General features: G+C 41.4%; 1 protein-coding gene across 1 annotated transcript in view; it reads left to right on the top strand.

The window, feature by feature from the left end:
- Positions 1 to 26,641, top strand: part of LOC126469915 (DNA mismatch repair protein Msh2) — a 217,194-nt gene that overhangs the window by 155,380 nt on the left and 35,173 nt on the right. Inside the window, exons 9-11 of the mRNA XM_050097303.1 lie at positions 4,971 to 5,168; positions 9,505 to 9,716; positions 25,087 to 25,232. Of these exons, the coding sequence (XP_049953260.1) occupies positions 4,971 to 5,168; positions 9,505 to 9,716; positions 25,087 to 25,232 (556 nt within the window). The remainder of the gene's footprint in view (positions 1 to 4,970; positions 5,169 to 9,504; positions 9,717 to 25,086; positions 25,233 to 26,641) is intronic.

Here is a 26,641-nt window from a genome sequence, read left to right as displayed (position 1 = left end):
AGTCCTATTACATGCTTTTGCATACTAAAAACTTGTGCTTGGTTTTACAAGTTACCCCAGAATGTGATCCCATGATGACGTAATAGAATGGAAGTAAGCAAAGCGTGAAAGTTTTTGTTTAATTTTTATATCTCATGCATCCAACATAATTCTCTCTGCAAATGAAGTCTTTTTTAGGTGCTTCAGCAATTCTGTAGTATGCCCTTTACAACTGAATTTATTATAGAGTTGTAATCCCAGAAATTTAACACTGTGAACCTTTTTGACTTGCATCTCTTCATACGTTATGGAGGGAAATCTCTTACAGGTTTTGAACTGCATATAGTGGGTCTTTTCAAAGTTTTATGACAGTGAATTAGCTTTAAACCATTTATTAATGTCAGTGAAAATTTGATTAGTAGCCATTTCTAAATCTGTACTTCACTTGCTACTTACTGCAATGTTTGTATTATCTGCAGACAAAACAAACTTAGCATCTGGCACTGTAACGGATGTACACAAGAAAAAGTAATGAACCCAAGAAGGAACATTGAGAAAAATCACATGTAATTAAATCCCAATCAGATGAAGACTGACTGCTTACTGCACATGGCAGTGTTACTGATTGCGCAAATTATTCACTGACAGAGCTTTTCAATAAATCGACATTAAAATCACCATCAACCACTATTGTCTTGTTTTTTACTGTGGGATGGGACAACAGAGCTTCCACATTATTTATGAAGATGTTAAAGTTTCCTGAAGGTCCTCTGTATATACTTACTATTATGAAGGAATGATTGTGAAATACTACTACTGTTGCACAAGCTTCTAAGAGCTGCTCTGCGCAGAATTTATTAATATCGATAGTCTTGAGATCAAAACAGTTTCTGACAAATGTGGCAACTCCTCCTTTCTCCATATTTTCTCTACAGAAATAAGGAGCTAACTTGAATCCAGTAACATTTAACGTATCTATACCAGTGGTCACGTGATGTTCAGGAAGGCAGATTATATTGACTGGTTTGCTAAACTCTTAATTCTTCAACACAAATAAGCAATCATTAAGCTTACCCCCTTGTCCTTAGATATTGTGGTGCATTAAGGATAATTGATTTTGTGCACTGCCTGAATTACAACTGTATGAACCTAATTTTCAATCAGGGGGTGTTTGTGTGAATTTTGTACATTCTGTCTTAACAATGTGAATGCATTTTCACCCTGTCTCTGGACATCTTTCGTTTCTGCCCTCCCTACCCTTAAAAACTGCTGTTCTCTCACAGGTAACCACTAGTACTTTACCACTTGTGATAGTGCCATCCTCCCCATCCCCATCCCCGCCCCCTTAAGTTATTTGCTATTAATCCAGCGAGTTTTCCCTTCTCTTTCCTGTTGAGGTGAAGGCCGTGCCTAGTATCATCCCACCTACTGATAGTCAACTGGAACCCAACCAGTATGAGACCCCATACTTGATCCAAGCAGTTGTTCCACCTCTAAATTAACTGTAACAGAAGAGTTTAAATGAAGCTGGTCATGGTGCCTCAGAATAGATACAAGCCCAACACCAGTATGTCTCGTTGCAGCTTCCTTTGTGAAGTTAACCTGTGTCCTCAATCACCTGACGCAGACTTGCACTAAGTTTTAAAAACTTGTGAACTAGTAACGTGACCCTAGTTCATCCTGCAACAGGTGGCCAAAACCTCTGCCATGTAAACTACCTAACAACATAACTTTCTTCTTCTTCTTCTTCACAACTTTTCGTGACCTCTTACTTCTCAAAACACGTTTTGAAAGTTTGTTGTGTACTGCCTACTCCAACTACTTCTTGATTTACACATGATTCATTCATAGGTTTAACAATGTGATATGCTATGAAAATTACATTTGCTTGTGTGAAATCAAACAATGGAAGCTTCACGTTGGAATATCAACAATGCAGGAAAATTTGGATTGCTACTTACTGTAAAGATGGCACATAAAGTTGCAGACAGGCACAGTTAGACACTTACACACAAGCTGTCACCCTCTACCTTCATCTTTCTTTCTCTTTCTTTTTTGTTCTTGTTTTCTTTTTATGATGAAGGCGGTATCTGAAAGCTTATGTCTAAGTGTCCTTTAATTGTGCCAGTCTGCATCTTAACATGTCACCTTTACAGTAGGTAGCACCATATCTTTTCCTAAATTGTTGATATTCGTGTGTGTGACTTACACATACACTCCTGGAAATGGAAAAAAGAACACATTGACACTGGTGTGTCAGACCCACCATACTTGCTCCGTACACTGCGAGAGGGCTGTACAAGCAATGATCACACGCACGGCACAGCGGACACACCAGGAACCGCGGTGTTGGCCGTCGAATGGCGCTAGCTGCGCAGCATTTGTGCACCGCCGCCGTCAGTGTCAGCCAGTTTGCCGTGGCATACGGAGCTCCATCGCAGTCTTTAACACTGGTAGCATGCCGCGACAGCGTGGACGTGAACCGTATGTGCAGTTGACGGACTTTGAGCGAGGGCATATAGTGGGCATGCGGGAGGCCGGCTGGACGTACCGCCGAATTGCTCAATACGTGGGGCGGAAGGTGCACGTGCCCGTCGACCTGGGACCGGACCGCAGCGACGCACGGATGCACGCCAAGACCGTAGGATCCTACGCAGTGCCGTAGGGGACCGCATCGCCACTTCCCAGCAAATTAGGGACACTGTTGCTCCTGGGGTATCGGCGAGGACCATTCGCAACCGTCTCCATGAAGCTGGGCTACGGTCCCGCACACCGTTAGGCTGTCTTCCGCTCACGCCCCAACATCGTGCAGCCCGCCTCCAGTGGTGTCGCGACAGGCGTGAATGGAGGGACGAATGGAGACGTGTCGTCTTCAGCGATGAGAGTCGCTTCTGCCTTGGTGCCAATGATGGTCATATGCGTGTTTGGCGCCGTGCAGGTGAGCGCCACAATCAGGACTGCATACGACCGAGGCACACAGGGCCAACACCCGGCATCATGGTGTGGGGAGCGATCTCCTACACTGGCCGTACACCACTGGTGATCGTCGAGGGGACACTGAATAGTGCACGGTACATCCAAACCGTCATCGAACCCATCGTTCTACCATTCCTAGACCGGCAAGGGAATTTGCTGTTCCAACAGGACAATGCACGTCCGCATGTATCTCGTGCCACCCAACGTGCTCTAGAAGGTGTAAGTCAACTACCCTGGCCAGCAAGATCTCCGGATCTGTCCCCCATTGAGCATGTTTGGGACTGGATGAAGCGTCGTCTCACGCGGTCTGCACGTCCAGCACGAACGCTGGTCCAACTGAGGCGCCAGGTGGAAATGGCATGGCAAGCCGTACCACAGGACTACATCCAGCATCTCTACGATCGTCTCCATGGAAGAATAGCAGCCTGCATTGCTGCGAAAGGTGGGTGTACACTGTACTAGTGCCGACATTGTGCATGCTCTGTTGCCTGTGTCTATGTGCCTGTGGTTCTGTCAGTGTGATCATGTGATGTATCTGACCCCAGGAATGTGTCAATAAAGTTTCCCCTTCCTGGGACAATGAATTCGCGGTGTTCTTATTTCAATTTCCAGGAGTGTAATTTTAGTTCGTAGAATGCCTTGTTTATCTAATTTTTGTTGTTGTCTTTTGAACCACCAATCAGAACAAAACGTCATGACTATTTAATCATTTCACTTCATTTGACCCAACCATATTTCTTAGTTCAGACAAACTGGCACCAGATTTCACAAAACTGTAATGCTTTCATTTCTGATTTTAGGGTCAGCATAGAAGCGATACACTTCGTCATATTTTGAAAAGGAGGTTTAAGGCTTAACTAATTTCTTTTTCTATTATTAATGGAAATTTTTTTATGTCTTCTGCAGCCAATATTGACTTTACAGTACACTTTGAGGTCAGTAGATCAGCTGTGCTCTCTGTTGCTGTCTTTGATTTATTTTCTTGTAGTGATGAACTTTTTAGTTCCACTCTGTTCACACAACACTTTTCTTCTTTGCGTGTTTCGCAAACACTGCCAGATGCAGTTTTTGTCTACTAAGTTTAAATTATCATCACAGATTTTTTACATTCATATTCTGAGTACCAGCACTGCTTTTGTACGACACTTTTGACCACTTTAAATCTGAAGAGACCAAAATGTCTTCGGAGAGATTCTGCGTGTTTTGTGATAAGATCAACTCACTTTTCATTGCGGTAAACGTATTTATGTCCACTTTCAGCACACTTAAAAACTGCAGACTAGATATATGTTTACTCAATTTCAAAATTTTGCTCTTACGTTTTTTATGTACTTTCTATTTACCTGTTCTGTTTACATTTTTTGGGAAATATTTTACACACTTTATCACTGGTCACCATCTTAAAGGGTATTACTACATGTTTACCACTGGGTGCTAACAAGTGACATTTATCGCCTTATTTTCTTCTGTCATCCTTGCTTTTGTATTTTCCTGTTTGCGTATTGAACAGAACTGTGAACAGTCCAGAAGCAGCTAGAAGATATGTCATAATGATGGGAAATGTTTTAGTCGTCTTAATTTCCTGTGGCATTTACAAGCCTAGTAGCGCATATGTCCTGCAAATAAATTATTGAAGACTAGCCAGACCATTATACTGCTCTCATTGCAGCAGGATGCCAGGGCATAATTTTATCAATGTAAATGAGCTACTTGATAGAACAGTGAAAGAAACCTGCAGGTCAACACTGTGGTATTTTCACCACAGAGCTATTGCCTCATATAAACACAGAGGATAATGAGTCATTATGAGAAGAAGTATTTAGAAATGGGTAACTTTGAGACATGGCTGTGGAGTGAGCAATGTGACCTTCTCCTGCAGCTAAAATTTATTTATTTAAAAGTGATGCTGTAACTTTCAATCATACTTACATTTTTAATACACAATGTACTTTCTGAATGAATGTAGCTGTAGTAGCATTCTCTGAAAGAGGTATTTTTTATATTTTCAATTACAGATTACTGTCACAATGGTTGAAGCAACCTTTGCGTGATATTAACCTAATAAATGAGAGACTTGATGTTGTAGAGGTGCTTGTCAACTCACCTGAAATAAGGAGGTCCTTGTTGGATGAAAATCTGCGCAGAATCCCAGATTTCCAGGTCCTAGCAAAACGCCTGCATCAGCAGAAAGCAACCTTGCAAGACTGTTACAAGTAAGCAATACTCTTTTTCTGGTATTTTTGTCTTTTGTGTTCTTTCTTTGAGACAAAATTTTGTGCTTCTGTTGGCCAGTGTCTTTATAAAATTTTGTATTCAAAAATCTTTCAATGCTCCAAAGTCTGTCAGTTTCCAGGAAACTGAAATAAAATATACAAGAGTAACCATCAATCCTAATTTGAATACTGATATAATGAAAGAATACAGCTTCTGAAAAATAAACTGAATTGTCTGTATAATTGGTTAAAATATAGACCAAATATCATTAAAAAAGTACAGTGTTTCACACATACTGTTGATGAATCTAAAATTTTAAAAAAGAAAGGGAAGTATTAAGCAACTCCAATAATTCAGGTTTGACTAGTGATACCAACAACTTGAAATTAATGGGGAAGCTGGTGCACTGCTAAAGACACTGCACTCACACAATGGTGGAGCAGTCGTGCCATTCGGGTTTGGGTTTTCCGCAGCTCTCAAAATCAGTTAGGCTGAATGCTGGGGTAGTTCATGTAAAAATGTTGCAGCTGAGTATTTTTCTCGTACAATACTGACCCCTATGTCGGTGGATGTTTGCATACCAATCACCTCAACCTGATTAATTGGTAGCTAAAAGTAACAACTCGTCTTATAGTGGTGTCTGTTAATTTTATATGACAGGATGTATTAAGCTAGTAGTTAACATATGCAGAAAAATGTGCTTGCTTTGGAGCATTCAGTGATTTCAAATTGTGCATCGTGAAACGTGAGAGTTTGTGAGCTCCTTACTGGAATATTTTGAGAGCAGGGGGGGAAGGGGGGGGGGGGATGGAAATAACTGTAGATGCCCTGAAGATACACAGAATTGCGGTAATGATGGTTTGCAAAGAAAAATACCCTGTAAACCTAAAAAGGCTGGCTTGTATAACTTAACGACACTTGGTAAAAAGAAGAAGACAGAAAGCGTAAAGAACTTAATGCACACTGCCGCTAGATGCAGTTCATTGCTGTAGATATGGCAGTGGGAGAAAGACGTTTATGTATAGTAATGAAGTCTGTTGGTTTCAATTTCAAGAAAAGTATAAGCACAGACCTGTTACAGAATGAATTACTGGTGCTTTTGAGAATTACGAATGAACCATGTGAGGTCATTGTGTACTTGGTCGAAACACGGATTAACGCAGATCATCCTGCCAGAATAGAATTCTGGACAGTATTATGGAAATATTACTGTTTCTGTTGGAAAGGCTGTGAAAATTGTCATACATTGTTAGGACATCTTCCAGTTTTGTACTGCACTCGTTCTACATTATTGTGTCAACAAAAATGAGGTGGCCACTGCAAAGAGGTGAATCACAAGAGCTTCCTTAATTGGTTTGACAGGCAATGGAAAACTGAAATAGGGGGGGGGCAAATTCATATTCTTGAGGGGGGGGGGGGGGAACTTGTTTCACAAAGCGACTAGCGTCCATAACACATTAGTCTCCCGATTATTCATATGACTTTGAAACGCATCCCTGTTGGTGTTTGAACATTTTTGACACATTGTAAGATGATTTCTGAATGAATCGTAAGTTGATTTGTGAATGTGTGCATAGTGTACGTGATGTCTGTCAGGGGATTCCTCGTCGCTTGTAGAAACAAACTTTCCTACAGACAAAAGGGGCTATACAAGCTGAGCGGAGTAAGGCCGAACGGATGAATGCCAATCGCTGTCTGATTGTGTGGTTGATTGGGTTTGCGAATGATGAGTGTTGTTATAATTACTAGCGAAATCCATAGATTCAGACTACAGGAGTGGAAATAAACAAATAACAGGTAAGAAAGATTACGTATTACCTTCTCAGTGTATCCAAGAATATGAAATTTTGACAGAACATTTTTGGCCAGATCGCTATACTAGTAAGGGCCAGTTGTACAGTCCCCGGCTAGCAGCCGCTTTATGTTCTATTCTGGAAGAAGCACAGAAAATGCGTTGTACGAACACGTAACAATGCCTAAACGGAGAATAATTGCGGGATAACTAAACCAGTGATTCTGGCAGAGTTAGTGAAGTAACCCTGCGAATAAGCTGTGACATTGGCAGGAATAGTTACTGAATTAGTGATAACAAGACTGTTTGTTAGAGCGAGGAAAGAGAAGAAACAGGGACATCACACAAATTATGGAAAATATGACGATTCCAAGTTTGTATAAAAATTTCGTACTACTACTTTTCGATCTCTTGCTTGAGAAACTGGAGCATATGAATGAAGTGTGGAACTATTTACTAACATAAAACTTTTTGCTTGTAATAGGCCTAATAGGTATTTTATATTGATACTTTGTGAATTATATTCTGTCGTTACAAAATACCATTTGTGCCAAAACAGTCTCGTTTATTTGGTGTGTATTACAATTGTTGCAGTATTAGAAGGGCCTATATTGTTTTATCTAGAAGACAGTGACAAAATAGACGTAATCAGTCAAGAAACCACAACAGTCTTGGGTTCTATTTGTATTAACAGCTTTTTCACTATTAGACAACGACATTTCAACTTTTCATGTAGCAAAATGTTTGATGAACTTTGATAAGGTAATATATCCTTTCACAGAAAGGAAAGCACGCCATGTAAAGCTGTAGCAAGATTGGAGAGACAAAAATTCTAGGAGCTAAGGATTAAAGAAATGTGTATTGTCTTGCTTGTCTGATGTCTTTATTGGGTTTATGTATCCTATATTTAATTTTATGTCACACAAAGCAGCAAGTTGTTAGCTGATAGGGAATAAAGAGTGCAAATTTTCTGAAGAGTTCTTTCTCTTAAAAAAAAAAAAGAGGGACAAACCGGCCGACTGTAAGCAGGAGAGACACCACAGGACATTTTAATTTCCACTGTCCTGAATATGGTTTGATGGCATCAATTACAAAATATACACGTTTCAATTCCACAGAGCGCTTTGGGATGCTGAATGGCGCGATCTGACCACACCCAATAAACTCCGTGCTATCAAGGAAACGACAACTGTGTGGTGGTCATCCATGTGAGCCACTCGCAGGGACTCGGCTGTCCTTTGTCGGCTCCGCATTGGCCACACCCGGCTGACGCACAGATATTTACTGCGCCGTGAGGACCCGCCTCTATGTCGGTGCAGGGCAGCTTTGGTGGTCCACATTTTGTTGGCCTGTCCCCTTTTTATCTGCGCTCAGGCAGACATTTGCGCTGCCAGATAAGCTCCCTGCCCTTTGAACAGATGACACTGCCGTGGCAGGCTTAGTTTTGCGTGTTTTTTCCGGGCAGGGGGCTTTTATCACTTAATCTAAGTGTTTGTCTTTTTTTGTGTTGAGTCTGGCCTTTGGCCTACTCTCTATGGTCGGCCAACCACTGTCACACTCTGTGTGATTTTAATTCCTTTTGTCTGAGTCTGTCTTGTCCTGTGTCGTCCACCATATTTTCCATTGTTCTTTTTTATTCTGTGTGGGTGTTTGAAATTTTGGAAAAAGGGACCGATGACCGTAGCAGTCTGTGCCCTGCAATCCCACAAACCAACCAACCAACCCACCCTCAGACGCAATGGATATAGAGTGCTCAGGCACAAAGTCAGTGGCAGCAGGTAACTCAGAGGCGTAAACTGCCTATTTGAATGTTCCATGCCTTCCCAGTCTCACAATGTCATCCTCCAGTGGAATTGTGGTGGTTTTTTCCACCGCCTGGCTGAGCTACGGCAACTGGTAAGCTTTATACCTGCTATCTGCATTGCCCTCCAGGAAACCTGGTTCCCAGCAATGTGAACCCCTGCTCTCTGTGGCTATAAGGGATACTATAGGTCTGTAGCAACTATAATAGTGTCAGGTGTAGTTTGTATGCAGTGAACCTGTGCTCCTTCAAACCTCTCTTGAGGCTGTGGCTGTCAGAATAAGGAAGATGCTTTGCAAAATTGGCAAATAGAGTATGGACTGTATACTTACAGTGAAATCAAAATGAATCACTTTTTTAATTGTAATTGTCACTGGGCTCTCAATCTCAAACCTCCTTTCTGTCATGTGTTGAAGATTTTTAAGTTTCGTTATTTCTGTAAACATAATTTTCATCTAAATCAATTGGAATAATAAAACTATTGGTTTGACAAATGTTGCATCCAAAACATTTCAGAATTTTGAACTGTAACTTGGACATACGTAAGTAAATGTTTGTGTATGTTAATACGTATTGTATTAAATAAAGATTTCTGATGACTTCAGTTTTCTACATTTTGTTTCGTATAAAATATGTTGTTACTGATGCAGTTTTATGTTCTACTAAATGATCCTCAAAAAATGCTGTTAAAAAATTTTATTTTTCTTAGTTCAGTGAATTAATATTGTTTTCTCTCCCTCAGGATTTATCAGGCGTTAATAAAATTGCCAGGCTTGTTACATCGACTGCAGTCAGTTAACCACCCTGTTGTCAGAACAATGCTGGTACAGCCACTGAAGAGATATATTTTCGACATGGAAAAATTTAAAGGTTTGATTGAATACACGGTAGACTTAGAATCTGCAGATAAGGGAGAATTTTATGTGAAGCCATCCACAGATAAAGTGTTGCAAGGTAAGTTACAAAATAAATTTGTAAATCTGAAACATGTTTTCAGAAGTATGAAAGCTGTTCAAATTATTGGTACTGTTCCTTTCATTTTCTCTCCTCAGTTTGATCTCTGTGTTTTGTTGAAATAAGTCCTGATGCATTTCTGCATGTTTGTTGACAGCTACTTTCTTCACAATGTTGCTGATTCTTAATCTGATGTTGCATTTTGTTTTATAGGAGAAATAAAAACAGCAGACAGATCATGTCTATCATTATGTTTGGAGCAATTCTTTCATTGTAACTATATTATAGAACCACTGGCTTTGGCTTAGGTGGCTCCTTTTGAATCTAAAAGGTAGTCAGTAATGCAGTCCCCTATTTTGGGATTGTGTGCAGAGATTGGAAGGCCAGTCTTGGTGCAACATATATTAATTATGTCTCTTGCCCTCAGTCAGTAGCATTCTGTGTCATGACCCATCATTGCTGGAATGTTTTGTTTTGGAATGCCTAGAGACCAGTTTAGATTCCTGTGAAGTTCAACCCCACTAACCAAGTGACACAAATGAAGGTCCCCAGATGTCATTGGTACAAATCCCCCCCACTTCTGTCTGAACTTTTTAAAGTGTTCTGTATAATTTCACAATCAGAGAATATAGACACTCTTCTACTGCATTGTATGTTTTTAAACTGGACTTTCGTAATCTAATACAGGATTGCTTTCTAGTATACGCTCATAGACCCAAGCAGTTATTCGCTGACGACTTTTTCCATATGCTAATGATGTGTTTGGTCCTCAATTGTGTGTTTAATAGTGCATCAAGTTTGTCCTATCATTTCCTATGCAATTGAATCTGCAATTATAGTTGTACCTCATATGTTTTGCTTCTTATTCCTGAAAGCTTTGTCAATTGTGTGATATATTAGTAAATAATTTTATATAATTATTTTTTGTAATATATAGCATACAGTTGCTAAGAAATTTAGAATTAAAACCATTTACCTATCTTGTTAACTAATGTGAAACTTTTTGTTGTTCGTCATTTTTCCACGAACTCCCACATATGCTTGGCAAATTCATATATGTTTGTCTGTTGCAGGAACTGTTCATTCTATTGTTCCAGAGGATAACAACACCACATTTACAGTCAAGTGCACTTTTTTTTTTTTTTCCAAAGAGGTGTATATGTTGATATTCTTCTGTTGCCTGTTGTTAGTACCTCTTTTGTGTGTGTGTGTGTGTGTGTGTGTGTGTGTGTGTGTGTGTGTGTGTGTTTTAAGAATTTGCAATAAAGTTTAGCTACTATTTATTGCTAGTATTTATTGTTATTTTAGTATACACTTTTTTTCTGTAATTGCCAATTGGAAACGATTAATTTTATTGTGGTGTTGGTTTTGGAAGTATTTTTTTACAGTGCATTGTTCTTTCCATAACTGATGTGGAAATATTCGTTTAATATGTATTAATTATTGGTGGCTGCTGTGTTGTTGTCATAGAGGAAAACAGTTACCTACTAGCATTACAGCCAGTAGTTACAGCTAATTTTCCGAAGCTCGCTTTTTTCTGTGACATGAAGTGAATTTCAGAAATGTTTTTTCAGACTGCTTTGTAATTTATTTTTCCGATGGTGTTCTAAGCGCTTCACTATTGACACTCTTTTTCATCATCTGCTTTATCGTATATTCATTGTATAAAGACACCAATAAGAATTGAGAATCTGCAGTATAAGCAAATTCCTCAGACTTTTCTCACACAATAGAATGGTAAAAGTACTTACATCACATGGAATTCTGTGAATTAATTGAAGGGAAGCTCATAATCAACAGTAGCTAGTACTTATTATACCAGATCAAGTCAACAGTCATTTGGTGGATGCTACGCTGACATAATCGCTTGACCGATGCTAACAACACTTATTCGTTGATGGGACAAACAACAGAGATCCTTTTTTACACTCTTTGTTACAAATTGCTAGGGGTCATAGTGCACCACAGTGTTCGGACTGGCAATGAGACGGTTTCTGCCCGCCATCTCTATCAGGTGCTTGAATGGCAACAACTGCTTGGCGTAGTGGATTGCTGGCGATTTTCTCCATAGTGAAGATTTAATTCTATTGGGTTGGTGTGTAGTGTTTTCCCCAAGTTTAATAAACACAACAGATACCCATGACAGAGACTTCAGTTGTCAGTAATATAGTCCCTTTCACTATTTACAACAGCTTGCCAATGCTGGGGTAACTTTTTGATTCCTCAATTTTTTGCAGTTTCGAAGTGAAGAACTTGTCGAGCCATGTTCATAGTGCATTTTCATCTGGAAGGGAAGTTCCTTGAAGGTTGTTTGATAAAGAGTACCATCTTTGTATCAATTTCACATGTGGCAAATACTTTTTCTTGTGTGTGTGTGTGTGTGTGTGTGTGTGTGTGTGTGTGTGTGTGTGTGTTGCTTTGCACAATGTGGTATATGCATAGCAATTTTGCAACAAAATTTCACGGAATTTTCGATGGCACAAACACACCAAGAACATTGCACTACAGTGGGAGGATAAAAATTGTAAACTGACGATTATGTAAAGTGCGTCTTGTGAATCCTGTGTACAGCTGTCTGATGATGAACTTGTCAGTTCAAAACCGGTTACGGCACTATATACTTAAATAAAATAGCATTGTTAATAGTGGCTGGTTGCTGTCTTTTTCTTTGTTAGAATCAACTTACATTAATTGTATACAGCCACGGTCTCACCATGTCAGTTTTAGACAAAATAACCTAATAATTTTTGTATTCACTGGTTTTAACACAATTTGTTGACATTACAACTAAAATATTAATAAAATATGACAAATATAAACTGGATGTATTACCACTGGTGACACTTCCATCTATATATGTGTTTTAAAAAAAAGACGTGCTAAGATATCTCAATAATTTTATTTTTACATGAAAGCCTGTACCTTAATCTACGCTCTGACACCATTGCAGTCTGATTCTTCCTTGTTTACGTTGTGTACTGAGTGTTTAAGATGCCTCCGATAATCGTGAGTCCCACCAACTGTGAAGCTGTTACAAGATTCCTTAGTGCTAAAGGCCTAAAAGTGGTTGATATTTATCGTGAGATCTGTGCAGTTTACGGAGAAAATATTACGAGTGACGGAATGGTAAGAAAGTGGGCGAGAGCATTTAAAGATGGCTGTACAAATGTGCATGGTGAACAACAGAGTGGGTGTTCTTCGGTCGTCAATCATAGTTTGGTGCAGTAAGTGGACAATAAGGTGAGAGAAAACAGATGCTTTACGATTTCATCCTTGCGGGATGACTTTCCTAATGTTTCTCGTAGTGTTTTGTATGGTACTGTGACCGAGCACTTGAATTACCAAAAATTGTGCATATGTTGGGTACCAAAAATGTTGATGGATGTGCACAAAACCAAACGTTTAGACAGTGCTTTGACTTTCCTTGAGTGGTACCACGACGACGGTGATGATTTCTTAATCCAAATTGTTACGGAGGATGAAACATCGTTGGCCTACGTCACACCAGAATCAAAGCAACAGTCCATGGAAGTTGAGCAAGGGCATCGTTTTGCTGCAAGACGATGCCCGTCCGCATGTGGCGAATCAGACCAAAGATCTCATCACATCTTTTCGATGGGAAACTCTAGATCATCCTCCGTACAGCCCCGATCTTGCGCCCAGTGACTACCATCTGCTCCTGCACTTGAAGAAACACTTGGGCGGTCAGCGTCTTCAAGACGATGACAAAGTCAAAACAGTGGTGATGCAGTGATTAACAGGTCAGGTGGCAGACTTCTGTGAGGAGGGTATTCAAAAACTGGTACAACGTTATGACAAGTGCCTCAATATTGACGGAAATTAGTAGAAAAGTAGATTAAGGTACAGGCTTTCATATAAAAATAAAATTGAGATATTTTAGCAAGTCTTTTTAATTTCAAAATGGTACTTACTTAAAAAACACGCCTCATAGTAAGCTGCCGGATGTCAGGAATCAATGTCATAACAAAAAATGAATCTTTGCGTTTCAGAGTACAGTGGTTATTATTTTTATTAATAGCGCACATAATAAAAAAATGAATTATGTAACTTTCTGAACAATATCCAACTTAAGCCCACTTCTTGTTTATAATTGAGATATCTGAAGTTGGTATCTTATTTAAAAAAATCAATGAAAAGGATATTGAGGTCTAATACTAACACCTATTATTATCTGAAATGAGAAGTTAGAGCTCCAGATTTTCATAAATGGTTAATTATTTATTAAGTCTGACCACCTGACTTCCATCAGTCAACAAATGATGACACAATCACTGCATTTTTCTTTCATTTCTGTGTACTTATAATGTTTCTCTTGCCACAAAAACAACTGCGTATGTAATTTTCAGCCAAAGGAAAATCCAGGATGAAATAATGCCAGTATTATGAGATGGATAGATTGCTACCCACTAAGTAGTGGAGATGCTGATTCCCAGACAGGCACAACAATAAAACTACTAAAAGAGTAAGCTCTTGGCTGAAAGGCCTTCTTGTGAACTAAATAATGTACGCATACACATTCACACAAACACAGCTGTAACACATGACCACTGTCTCTTGGTGTCAGTCTAACCTCAGCCGACAAAGACACTGGTTTTTTGTTTTTGTGTGTGTGTGTGTGTGTGTGTGTGTGTGTGTGTGTGTGTGTGTGTGTGTGTGAGAGATCTAATTCAGAAGGAGGTCTTTTGACCGAAAGCTTACTTGTTCTTGATGAAACCATGAACTGCAAGTGGATGTCAAAGGATGAATGTGAAAGTAATGTGTTAGGTAGTAGACCATCGTTGGATGTTAGAGTCAATTGTGATAGAATTTGTAGTGTTTCGATGGAGATAAGTGAGAATTTGTTTAAGAGAGTCAAAGTTTTAAGTTGTGTGGTTAGTTGTGAAAACGTTACAACTACTAATATCATTATTTCAGAGGAAAGGAAAAGTAAATTTGATGCTTACTGTGATGATGAAATGACAGGTTGTGAGTTTGGGTGAAATCCTACAGATGAGTTGGAAATCGATCAGGAGAATTTAGGAATGGATAAAGAAATTGAGGGTGGTTGTTATATTATAATGTGCACCATCAATATGGAGGAAAAAAGAAGGAACGTTGAAACTGATCGTTTGAGGGTGCACTGTTTAGAGAGGGGTGAAATTAAAAATGTGCAACCCGTAAGTGAAATAAAAGATGTTGATGAACAAAGAAAGTGCGTTTCTCGAATCTAAAAATGGTGTTCCAGCTGTAGTCATACATTTTGTGTGTAAATGTAAGAGTCCATTGGTGAAAGAGGGCATGGATTTGAGCAAGTGGGGGAGGGGGGGAGTGAGATTCAGAACATATTCAGACTGGCAAGAAATATGGTATAAGAGGCAACAGCTGCAGATTTGCACCTTGTGAATAAAAACCACGGCTTGTCTTAATGTGTTTATTTAAGTGTAATTTCATATGTAGCATGTAAAAAATTTGGAGGGTTGTATTTCTTGTATAAAGAGTAAAAATGGTGAATTTAAGATTTATGTAAGATGTATGGAGTCACAACTCAGTGCAAGGAGAGAGTTGACATTAATCGCATGACTCATGGTGCGTGGCAGTTGGCAGTACATAATTAATTTCATTATTTGCAAAGGAGAAGAATACTATTGTACTGCATGTAAGATTTGGGAGGAATCTCAAGGGGTTATTTATATGTGTTACTTGTAATATTTTGGATGGGTTTCTCTTGTAATATGTGTAGTTTATTTGAATTATTGTTCGCTCAAAATTTGGTGCTCGTCAGACCTCATTAAAATCTTGCTTGTGGGAGTAAAAATGTATTTACATGCAAAGTATGAGCTAAGTTTTTGGGGATATGTTGTGATGAGTAACTCTATAACACACATTACTTTGGAATAGTTTTTGAATAGATTTACATATGTCAAATTTTGAGGACTGTATAATATGTTTAAGAGGCTAATTCTAGGGATAGGTGTTTTATTCATGCAAATAGGATACTGATGAATACAGATTGCAGTTATCGTCAGAACTGAAAATGGAGGTTGAATGGACGATTTCTGCAAAGGATAGTATTAGTTTTCAAGTTTCTAATTGTTGTTGTTGTTGTTGTTGTTGTTGTTGTTGTCGTGGTGGTCTTCAGTCCTGAGACTGGTTTGATGCAGCTCTCCATGCTACTCTATCATGTGCAAGCTTCATCATCTCCCAATTAATTTTTTTCTAATTAGATGTGGTAAAATTATAGAAAAATGATAAAATGTTAGTTAATTTGTGGTGTAGAATGAATTTCATAGCATGATAGATGTGTTTTGTTGTGGGAACATGGACAGAGAATTTGAAATGTTGAGCTGGATCGAGTATTTTACCCAGTTTACATTTTTGTGTGTAAGAAGTGGTACTGTATAATAAACAGGATGGATGACAAATCGTTCAAATGGCTCCGAGCGCTTGACGGCTGAGGTCATCAGTCCCCTAGAACTTAGAATTACTTAAACCTAATTAACCTAAGGACGACGCACACATCCATGCCCGAGGCAGGATTCGAACCTGCGACCGTAGCAGTCGCGCAGTCCCAGACTGTAGTGCCTAGAACCACTTGGCCACCACGGCCAGCGATGGATGACAGTTCAAAATTTTAGATACTATATTCTATTACAGAGTCATTATTGGACACTTAACTTACGTATTTTGAATATCAAATATGCAAATTGCAAGTTTCTTTTACCCCTTATACAAATGAGTACAAACAGAAAAAACCCTGCTGAAAGATGAGTCAATTCCAGGACCTTGTTTTACACATCAGTGCTTTTATGCCTGTGCCCACAGTTCCCAAATATAATCTGAACATACTATGTATTACAGAAAGCATAGGAAATTTTTGAATATGATTTTCTAGACATTTGTGCAAAATTGCATTTTATGGTTCTGGCCAGTTTATGTCTAGTTAGTGAACTTGATGATGTTTAAATATGGATTGTGTTCTTCGCACATCTGCATTGTCCTTACGCTTCACCACTGCAGAATATGCAGCACCCGTGTGGCAGAACCCCAACCATGCCAAACAAGTGGACATTGCCCTTAATGAAACAGGACACATTGTCACTGGCTGTTTGTGGGCAACTCCTATTAGTAAAATATATCATATCGTGGGCATATCACCTCCACATATCAGAAGAAGAACAGCAGCAGAAAAAGAGAAGCAGAAACAGGAGACACCCCTTGTTCGGAGGTGAATACCAACATCCAACATTAAGATCAAGAAAGTGTTTCCTCTGTTCAACAGAACCACTTTTAACGTCACCTGCAAATCGTCAACTACAGCTTTGGCGTAACTCGCCATCAGAGAGGTACTGGAACAACCATAAAGAAGAGCTTGCTAAAGGATGTCACCTCCCATATAAAACATGGAAGGTCCTCAACAGGCTGAGAACTGGTGTATACCAGTGCAAGATCAATTTGAAGAAATGGGGTTTCTCTCCAGGAGATGAACTATGCGAATGTTGCGAACAGCAAGATCATCAACACCTGCTCAACTGTAGAAACCTCCCAGCCCTATGCCCGATGGACGATCTGGTTATTGCCAATGATACAGCAGTTCAAACGGTGAAATTTTGGATGTCATATGGATTTTAATCAGGTACTTACATTTTTTGTGAGCTGCTGCCTATCAGCTATACATGTATGTTATGTTCTGGACACGAGTAAATAAATAAATAAATAAATGGATTGAATGAGTGAGGGAACATTTGTATCCTCTCTTCTAAGAAAAAAATCAAATACCTTGGCTTTTCCAATTCTTTTAACCTGCCGGGAGATACCATTTATGCAGATGAAAACAGACACCATCCAGAAACCATGCTCCCATTGATTTCTGATGAGAAATCATGCTTTCAATTTCTAAATTCTAATTGAGTCCCATCACAGTATCTGAAGTAAGGTGTCAGCTTCTAAATAAAAGAGATCAGCATACGGATCATTTAACCCACTTAAACTGATACCAGCTGCTTGGAAAAGATTTCAATACAAGACAAATGTCAAAAAGTCTGATTTATCTGTGTTTTATTTGTTGTGTGGATTGAGTCTTGCTTAGTATGCAAAAAAATTCAAGTTTGATACTTAGGCAGTGGCAAAAATTTTGGCTCTCACCAAAATGCCTCTTTCACCTCTGGCAACACCAAGTGAAGAACACTAGGATCTGCAGTTATTAGAATTCATAGCAAACATGATGTCCAGTACTGTCTGCAGTGAAATTATATTTGATTTGACCATGGCAGGGGCAGGTGTAGCAGCCAATTAAAATTTTTACTGTTGCATACATTCAATGTGTTTTCTGTGTCATTATCGAAAAGTAGGAAATAAAAACATCATTATGTCTCCAGAATGAAATTTGTGTGTTTGGATATGGTGGCTTCTAGAAATTCATTTGGTGGAACACAGTTCTCTGTTGCACAAGTTTCTTTTCTTACTAACCAAATTTTTTCAGCGTTATGGAAAAAGGCTGCAAATGATAACAATAACTTTGTGATTATGTTAATGATTCCGAATATTATTAAAATTATGCACTGAAGTGCCAAAGCAACTGGTATAGGCATGCGTATTCAAATACAGAGACACGCAAACAGGCATAATACGGCACTGCCATCGGCAATGCCTATATTAGACAAAAACTGACTGGCGCAGTTGTTAGATCAGTCACTGCTGCTACAATGGCAGGTTATCAAGATTTAAGTTAGTTTGAATGTGGTGTTATAGTCGGCGCACGAGCAGTGGGACACAGTATCTCTGAGGTAGCAATGAAGTGGGGATTTTCTGGTACGACCATTTCACAAGTGTACTGCGAATATCAGGAATCTGGTAAAACATCAAATCTCTGACATTGCTGCAGCCGGAGAAAGAGCCTGAAAGAACGGGACCGACGACGACTGAAGTGAATCATTAAACGTGACAGAAGTGCAACCCTTCCGCAAATTGCTGCAGATTTCAATGCTGGGCCATCAACAAGTGTCAGCATGTGAACCTTTCAACTAAACCTCATCGATATGGGCTTTCAGAGCCAAAGGCCCACTCGTGTGCCCTTGATGACTGCACGACACAAAGCTCTACGCCTCGCCTGGGCCCGCTAACACCGACATCGGACTGTTGATGACTGGAAACGTGTTGCGTGGATGGACAAGTCTCGTTTCAAATCATATTGAGCGGGTAGACACACATTTAAGCCTCCTGTCTGATCACCTGCATCCATTCATGTCCATTGTGCATTCCGATAGACTTGGGAAATTGCAGCAGGAGACAGTGTGACACCCCACACGTCCAGAATTGCTACCGAGTGGCTCCAGGAACACTCTTCTGATTGCCACTAAACTCACCCCCCCCACCCTGCGGGTCTGGGGTAAGAATAGGCCCGAGGTATTCCTGCCTGTCGTACGAGGCGACTAAAAGGAGTTTCAACCGTTTTGGCCTTCCATGTGATGGTCCCCCTTGGGGTTTGCCCTCCATTTTTCAAAATTCTACAGAAGTACGAGCCTTTTGGGGAAGGACACCTTACGTGGTGTACCACTGGTCCTAAGTGCACGAAGACCTTGGCACTCAGCATTGCACCGGCGTTGTAACCATACCCACTATTCCTCAAATTGGGCCTAAACGCCTGATGGGTTGTCCAAGTTACGCCCATAGTGCATCTCCATCTGCCCCAGCGATCATGATGGACTTTCCATGGCACCAGAAATCCAGCACGGTAGCCAGCCTGTTGTGGTGGGGTCGTCATGTACCCTCTAGGTTGTAGCCCCCTGACAACACAGGGATCGTACTGCCGATACCTGAGCTGCACCCTCCCCACGTCGGCCAAGGAGTAGATGCCCGTCTCGTTGGGGCAATCAGGACTCCCGGCAATGGTCATCCTGCCAGGTGGCCCTTGCTGCGGCTGGGTGGCGCCCGTGGGGAGAGCCCCTGGTCAGAGTGGGTGGTATCGGGGCGGACGTTTCGCAGATGAAACGTCAACACGTATCAGGTCGCTCTGCGGCCGAGTCTTTCAAAAGAAAAGGTACCGTTTCTAGTCCTGGTTCTCCTGCCCTTTCCCCCTTGGCCACTCCATGGGAGGAGGGACAGGCCCACCGGCTTGGGGCGAAGTACTTCCCCCGCTATTTGGTCTGTTCTCGAACCGATGGGGGGACATTCGCCACCTCCAAGCCCATGTTCTTTGTTCAGCACATTGAGGACATCTTCGGGGAAATTGAGGCTCTCAGCAAGATGCGTTCAGGGTCCGTTCTTATCAAGACCACCTCCGCCACACAGTCGGCGGCGCTCCAGGCGTGCGACCGCCTAGGGGACATCCCAGTATCCATTGTCCCACATCTGGCACTAAATAGGACACAGGGGGTTATTTTTCATCGTGACCTCCTGCTACAATCTGATAAGGAGCTCAGGGCCAACCTGGAGCGCCGAGGCGTGCATTTCGTCCGGCGAGTCCAGTGCGGCCCCAAAGACCGTCGCATCGACACCGGGGCCTTTATCCTCGCCTTCGAGGGGGACGTTCTCCCAGAGAAGGTAAAGGTGATGTGCTACCGGTGTGACGTGCGACCTTACGTCCCGCCTCCTATGCGCTGTTTTAGGTGTTTGCACTTTGGGCACATGTCGTCACGGTGTGAGGCTGAGCCCCTTTGTGGCGATTGTGGACGTCCTCTTCGTGAGGAACATACATGCACCCCACCACCTCGGTGCATTAATTGTCCTGGCGTCCACTCGCCTAGATCCTCAGACTGCCCCGCATATCAGAAGGAGAAGAAGATACAAGAAATCAAAACTTTGGATCGGCTCTCTTATTCTGAGGCCCGGAAGAAGTACGACCGCCTCCATCCCGTGCCATTGACCACTTCGTTTGCCTCAGTTGTGTCCACTCTTTCCGCGGTCCGCACTATGCACAGGTGGGGCCTACACGGTCGCCTGCCCCTTTTTATTGATTCCTTTTTAACGGGTCGAAAGTTTAGGGTACGTGTGGGTTCCGTATTGTCCAACGTCTTCCTCCAGGAGAACGGAGTGCCTCAGTGCTCCGTCTTGAGCGTAGCCCCTTTTGCCATCGCGATCAATCCAATTATGGATTGCATTCCACCTAATGTCTCAGGCTCTCTCTTTGTCGATGACTTCGCGATCTACTGCAGTGCCCAGAGAACATGCCTCCTGGAGCGCTGCCTTCAGCGTTGTCTCGACAGCCTCTACTCACGGAGCGTGGCAAATGGCTTCCGGTTCTCTGAAGAGAAGACGGTTTGTATCAACTTTTGGCGATATAAAGCGTTCCTTCCGCCATCCTTACATCTCAGTCCCGTTGTTCTCCCATTCGTGGACACAACTAAGTTTCTAGGGCTCACGTTGGACAGGAAACTGTGTTGGTCTCCACATGTCTCTTATTTGGCGGCCCGTTGTACACGTTCCCTTAATGTCCTCAGAGTTCTTAGCGGTTCATCTTGGGGAGCGGATCGCACTGTCCTGCTTCGCTTGTATCGGTCCATAGTCCGATCGAAGCTGGATTATGGGAGCTTCGTCTACTCGTCCGCTCGGCCATCCCTCTTACGCCGGCTCAACTCCATCCACCATCGGGGGATACGTCTTGCGACCGGAGCCTTCTACACTAGTCCTGTCGAGAGCCTTTATGCTGAAGCTGCCGAGTTACCATTGACCTACCGGCGCGACGTACTGCTGTGTCGGTATGCCTGCCGGCTGTTGTCTATGCCCGACCACCCCTCTTACAAGTCCTTCTTCGCCGATTCTCTCGACCGTCAGTACGGGTTGTATGTGTCTGCCCTGCTGCCCCCCGGAGTCCGCTTCCGTCGCCTGCTTCGACAATTGGATTTTGCCCTCCCTACCACCTTCAGAGAGGGTGAGAGCCCGACACCACCTCGGCTCCAGGCTCCGGTTCATATTTATCTCGACCTCAGCTCATTCCCGAAGGAGGGTACTCCGGCTGCAGTGTATTGCTCACGGTTTGTCGAACTTCGTGCTCGACTTGCCGGTCACACCTTTATTTACACCGATGGCTCCAAAACTGACGATGGTGTCGGCTGTGCCTTTGTTGTCGGGGCCGCCACCTTTAAATACCGGCTCCTCGACCATCAGGCCGTTCAGTATGCCCGCCGCCACCGCCATTCATCATATGTACTCTGCTCTGACTCACTCAGTGCTCTTCAGAGCCTTGGAGCTCCCTATCCGGTCCATCCCTTGATTCAACGGATACAGCAGTCCCTCCATTCTTTCGCTGACAATGGTGGTTCTGTCAGCTTTCTGTGGGTTCCCGGACATGTAGGAGTTCCTGGGAATGAGGCTGCGGATGCTGCAGCCAAGGCTGCAGTCCTCCTGCCTCGGCCAGCCTCCCATTGTGTCCCGTCATCTGACGTTTGTGGGGATGTATGTAAGAGGCTTGTGTCGTTGTGGTGGGATGCTTGGTCATCCCTCCAAGGAAACAAGCTCCGGGCAGTAAAACCGCTCCCAACTGCTTGGACAACATCCTCCCGACCATCTTGGCGCGAGGAGGTCCTTCTGACCAGGTTGCGGATTGGGCATTGCCGGTTTAGCCACCGCTACCTGCTCTCCGGTGACCCAGCCCCGCAGTGCCCTTGTGGTCAGGCATTAACAGTGCGCCATGTTTTATTGTCGTGTCCCCGTTTTAGTCAATTTCGTGTTGTCCTGTCCCTGCCATCTACTTTACCGGATGTTTTAGCTGATGATGCTCGAGCAGCTGCTCGTATTCTGCATTTTATAACTTTAACTGGCTTGTCCAAAGACATTTAACCTTTTTACTTATTTTATCTGCATCTTTGTCAGGTCCTTCTGGTGTCCCCCCATCCCCTTGAGTTTTAGCAGATTCCATGTGCTCTAACACCAGTGACTGGGTGCAAATGACCTCAGCAGTTGAGCGCCCTTAAACCCTACACAAAAAAAAAAAAAAATAAACTCACGAAACGTGAACATTATTGAGCATATCTGGGATGCTTTGCGACATGCTGTTCAGTAGAGATCTCCACCCCCCTCGTACTCTTACAGATTTATGGACAGCCTGGAGGATTCACGGTGTCAGTTCCCTCCAGCACTACTTGAGACCTTAGATGAGTCCATGCCATGTCATGTTGCGGCATTTCTGCGCACTCACGGGGGACCTATGTGATATTAGGCAGGTTTACCAGTTTATTTGGCTCCTCAGTGTATATGCATTTGATTTTGTGATGAGAAAAACATTATGAGAAGTATGCAGAAATGTATGAAAGACATGAAAAAGCCAGTAGTCAAGCCATTGTATGTTGACCAGTGGTATGTCAGCTGATCAGGCTTAATAAATAAGCTAATCATTTAGCAAAACTTGGTGCCATAGGTGCAACACAATGATATATTTTATTTGAGAATCATTATAACTATTATTTTTACATCGGTCCGTGGAGCCTGGCAGCGCATTATATTAACGTACCTATAGAGGAAGGTGTCACCAGTGGTAACACAGCTAGTCCTTGTTAAATTTTATTAATATTTTTGCAGCAGTGTGAAGAAAAAGTGTTGAAACCATAGCATACGACAATTTGAATGAAATCTTCACTCCCAAGAAAACCACCAGTGACTCACCATGCCAAACACGTGTCACCATTCAAATTCTTGGCAGAACCAGTGGGCAGAAACTATCAGACGGCCGGTCCTAACATCATCGTGCACTATGGCCGCTAGTAATTTGTGCAACAAAGAATGTAAAATAATACCTCCATTGTTTTTCCATCAACGAATAACCGTTGTTAAGGTGGGTCCAGCAGTTATGCCAGAGCAGCACCAATGAAGCGACTGTCAGCTCAGTCTGGTGTGATCATGTTCCATATTGTTTTGCAATGTTGCAACCAGGTACTTAATAGATGTCACTGTGTCAGAACACGCTGCCATTCATCACACCAAATAGAAATTCTAGCCAAGTCGTCCTGTATCATCCAATAGTCACATTTCCATATGCTACAACTTCAACAGCAAACAGTCGCAGATTGCAGCTCATCCTATCCATCAGATAGTTTCTGTATATAGAGAACAAGAGCAGTCCTGGGGTGCTGCTAGCAATACCGTTGTCTTTTGATGAACACAAGTGACCAGGAAAATGTATTGGATTCAATTACTTAAAAAGTTTTCAAACCACTCACGCATCTGAAAGCATGTCCATATACTTGAACCTTTATTAACAGTGTTCTTTGGGACATTGTGTAAAATGCTTTCCAGAAATCTAGGAATGTGAAATCTGCCTTGTTGCCTTTCATCCATGGTTCACTATATATCATGTGGGAAAAGGAAAAACTAAGTTACGCGTGAACAGTGCTTTCTAAATCCGTGGTGATTTGTGGGTATAAGCTTTTCTCTATCAAGGAAATTTATTATATTCAAACTTAGAATATGCTTTAGAATTTTGCAGCAGACCGATGTTACAAATATTTGTCTGTAATTTGTAATTCATTCTTGTGACCTCGTTATATGGGGGTCACCTGCATCTTTTTTCTTGTCACTTGGGACTTGGAGCATGAGATTTGTCATAACATTACTCCAAGATAACAATAGATCCGGCTATAAGCATGATATATTGCCAGTGCCTGACTTCCTGTCTGCTATACTGTGTGAGGGATATACATTTAAGAATCTCTTGTTGTCATCAAATAAGCAGTTGCCATTTCACAACCAGTTTGGGCAAAGTTTGATATTTTACTAATTTTGTATCCTTAGAAGCAGATCACTTACTTAGCTGTCTTGTGTGAATGCATATTTTATGTCAGTTGTAGTATGTTAACTAAGAAAAATTTGGAAGGAGCTAGTCTTTGTAAACCTGGCAGTTACTTTAAGCAATTCTTTTATGAATATCCTGAAAATATACTTTTATTTGGGAAGTTCAGTTGTCTGAATCTAACTTTGTAGGCACATAATCTTATGCAACAGTATCCTTATGGATTAAATAATCTCTGTTTTAATACTCTATCCACCGTGAATTAATGTTCAGTTTTTTGATAGTCACACCCTTCATACTTGCCGAGAACAAAGTGGATTATTGTATCTACTATGTATGCCTTCTTTTGTATTCATTATTGCCAAAGAAATGAGCTTAGAGTAGACACAGCTACACAGTAATCTGTTTTGTTCCAGCTGAAGAGGATTGGACCAAGTGTTGAGTGTTAATTCACAGTTGAATAAATGTACCATATGTGTTGTTTAACTATAGTCTTGTACATTATCTGATATTTTTTATATTTTCGTCTCACTTCTGTGAGTGTAGTAATTTCTGTAACTATTTCTTTCTAACTGGAATTGTTCATTTCAGATGACACAGTGTTACCAGTCACTTCAACTTCTTAACAACCTTGTATTTTTTAATTTACAGAATTAAGACAGGATATGGATGAGAAGGAAGAAATGATAAACAGAGAAATGAAAAAGGTTGCTGCTGATCTCAATCTAGTAGTACAGAAGAGCATCAAACTAGATTTCAATGCTAATTCTGGATACAGTTTTAGAGTGACACTGAAGGTAACAGCATTTGCCATGCACAGCTATTTACAGTGTTATCAGCCTAATCATGTATTTCTGGACATTTTAGAATATGTATCTTTTAGGTCTTAATAATTGGCACATGTGCTAATTTGTTGTTCATATGTGGTAAGTGTATGTAATTAAAAAAAACTCATTATGTGCAAAGGGAAAGCAGGTTATCTGCGTATCATTGGTGGGTCATGATGATGATGAGGTGGAGGTGGGTGATAGAACATAGGAAGGTGACATTGGTGGAGAAAAAGTTGTGAATGCATTCAGGTCCTGGGCCAAGTTGGAAGTGAGTATGGGTCAGATGGCTAGCAAAGATTGGAGCAGGGAGAATTACGGGAATAAAGGATGAGTTGTCAGCACATTTTCTACATAATTCAGAAAAGCTGGTGTGGGGGTGATCCAGATGGCACAGATCATGAAGCAGCCATTGAAATCAATAAAGTTGTTCTCAGCAATGTGTTCAACAAATGGGTTGTGAACACTGTCCTCAGCCACAGTTTGACAGTGGCCATTCATTCAGGTGGGCAGCTGGTCAGTGGACATGGCTACTTTCACAGGTGTCCCTGCCTTTGATGACATAGGATGGGCCAGAATAGGATATGCTGTGTGGCTGAATAGGACTGGTCTCGGTACCAGGTCTTCCTCAGGGCTATGACCCATGTGGCAAGGGATTGGGGGTGGATGTGGCATAGGGGTTTGCCAGTTGACTCCTCAACATTGTCATTGTGCTTTGCACAGTCTCACCAGTGCCAGTTTGACACATTCCTGTGCGTACACCTGCTGTCTCCCTCTGAACCATCAGCCATTCTTCTCCAAACCTCCCTCCCCACCCTTGTCCTCATTTTCCCCTCTCTCCCACCATACTTGATGCAACCCTTCACTCCAGTCTATTTGTTATTTCATTTCGTCTTAAAGGTGATTGTTATCTTGAGACTGAAGACTACTTGTCTCCAGCCTGAAGGCTGCTTCGATACAGTGTTCCGTGCTAGTCTAACCTGTACAAACCTTTCCATTCTGCATAACTACTGCAGCAGACATAGTTTTCAATTTGCTTACTATAGACTATAGTATTCAAATTTTACCTCTTCCTCCTAGAAGCTAAATTTACTTCAAAATGAGTCCATATTACTAACCACTAACATCATGAGGAAATACATGTACAGAGATGACAGTTAGACAGTAGCTATCACAGACTGTTGTGGTCTAGGAATAGTCTTTGTGAATGCACAAAAGTGCCCCAAAGTATGATGACATTGTATGTAATGAAGTGAAAAGAAGCAAAGCAGATGAGGTTTTGTATTTATAACATTAAAGGAAATGAGATGAAAATATAGTTATTGTTGATGGACATACATAAGAAGGAGAAAAATCCTAATTTACTAAACTGTCGGTGA

Source organism: Schistocerca serialis, chromosome 3, assembly GCF_023864345.2.
Source record: "Schistocerca serialis cubense isolate TAMUIC-IGC-003099 chromosome 3, iqSchSeri2.2, whole genome shotgun sequence".
In the NCBI taxonomy this organism is placed as follows: domain Eukaryota; kingdom Metazoa; phylum Arthropoda; class Insecta; order Orthoptera; family Acrididae; genus Schistocerca; species Schistocerca serialis.
Note: the sequence above shows the minus strand (reverse complement) of the source record. Positions and strands in the feature narration are given on the sequence as shown.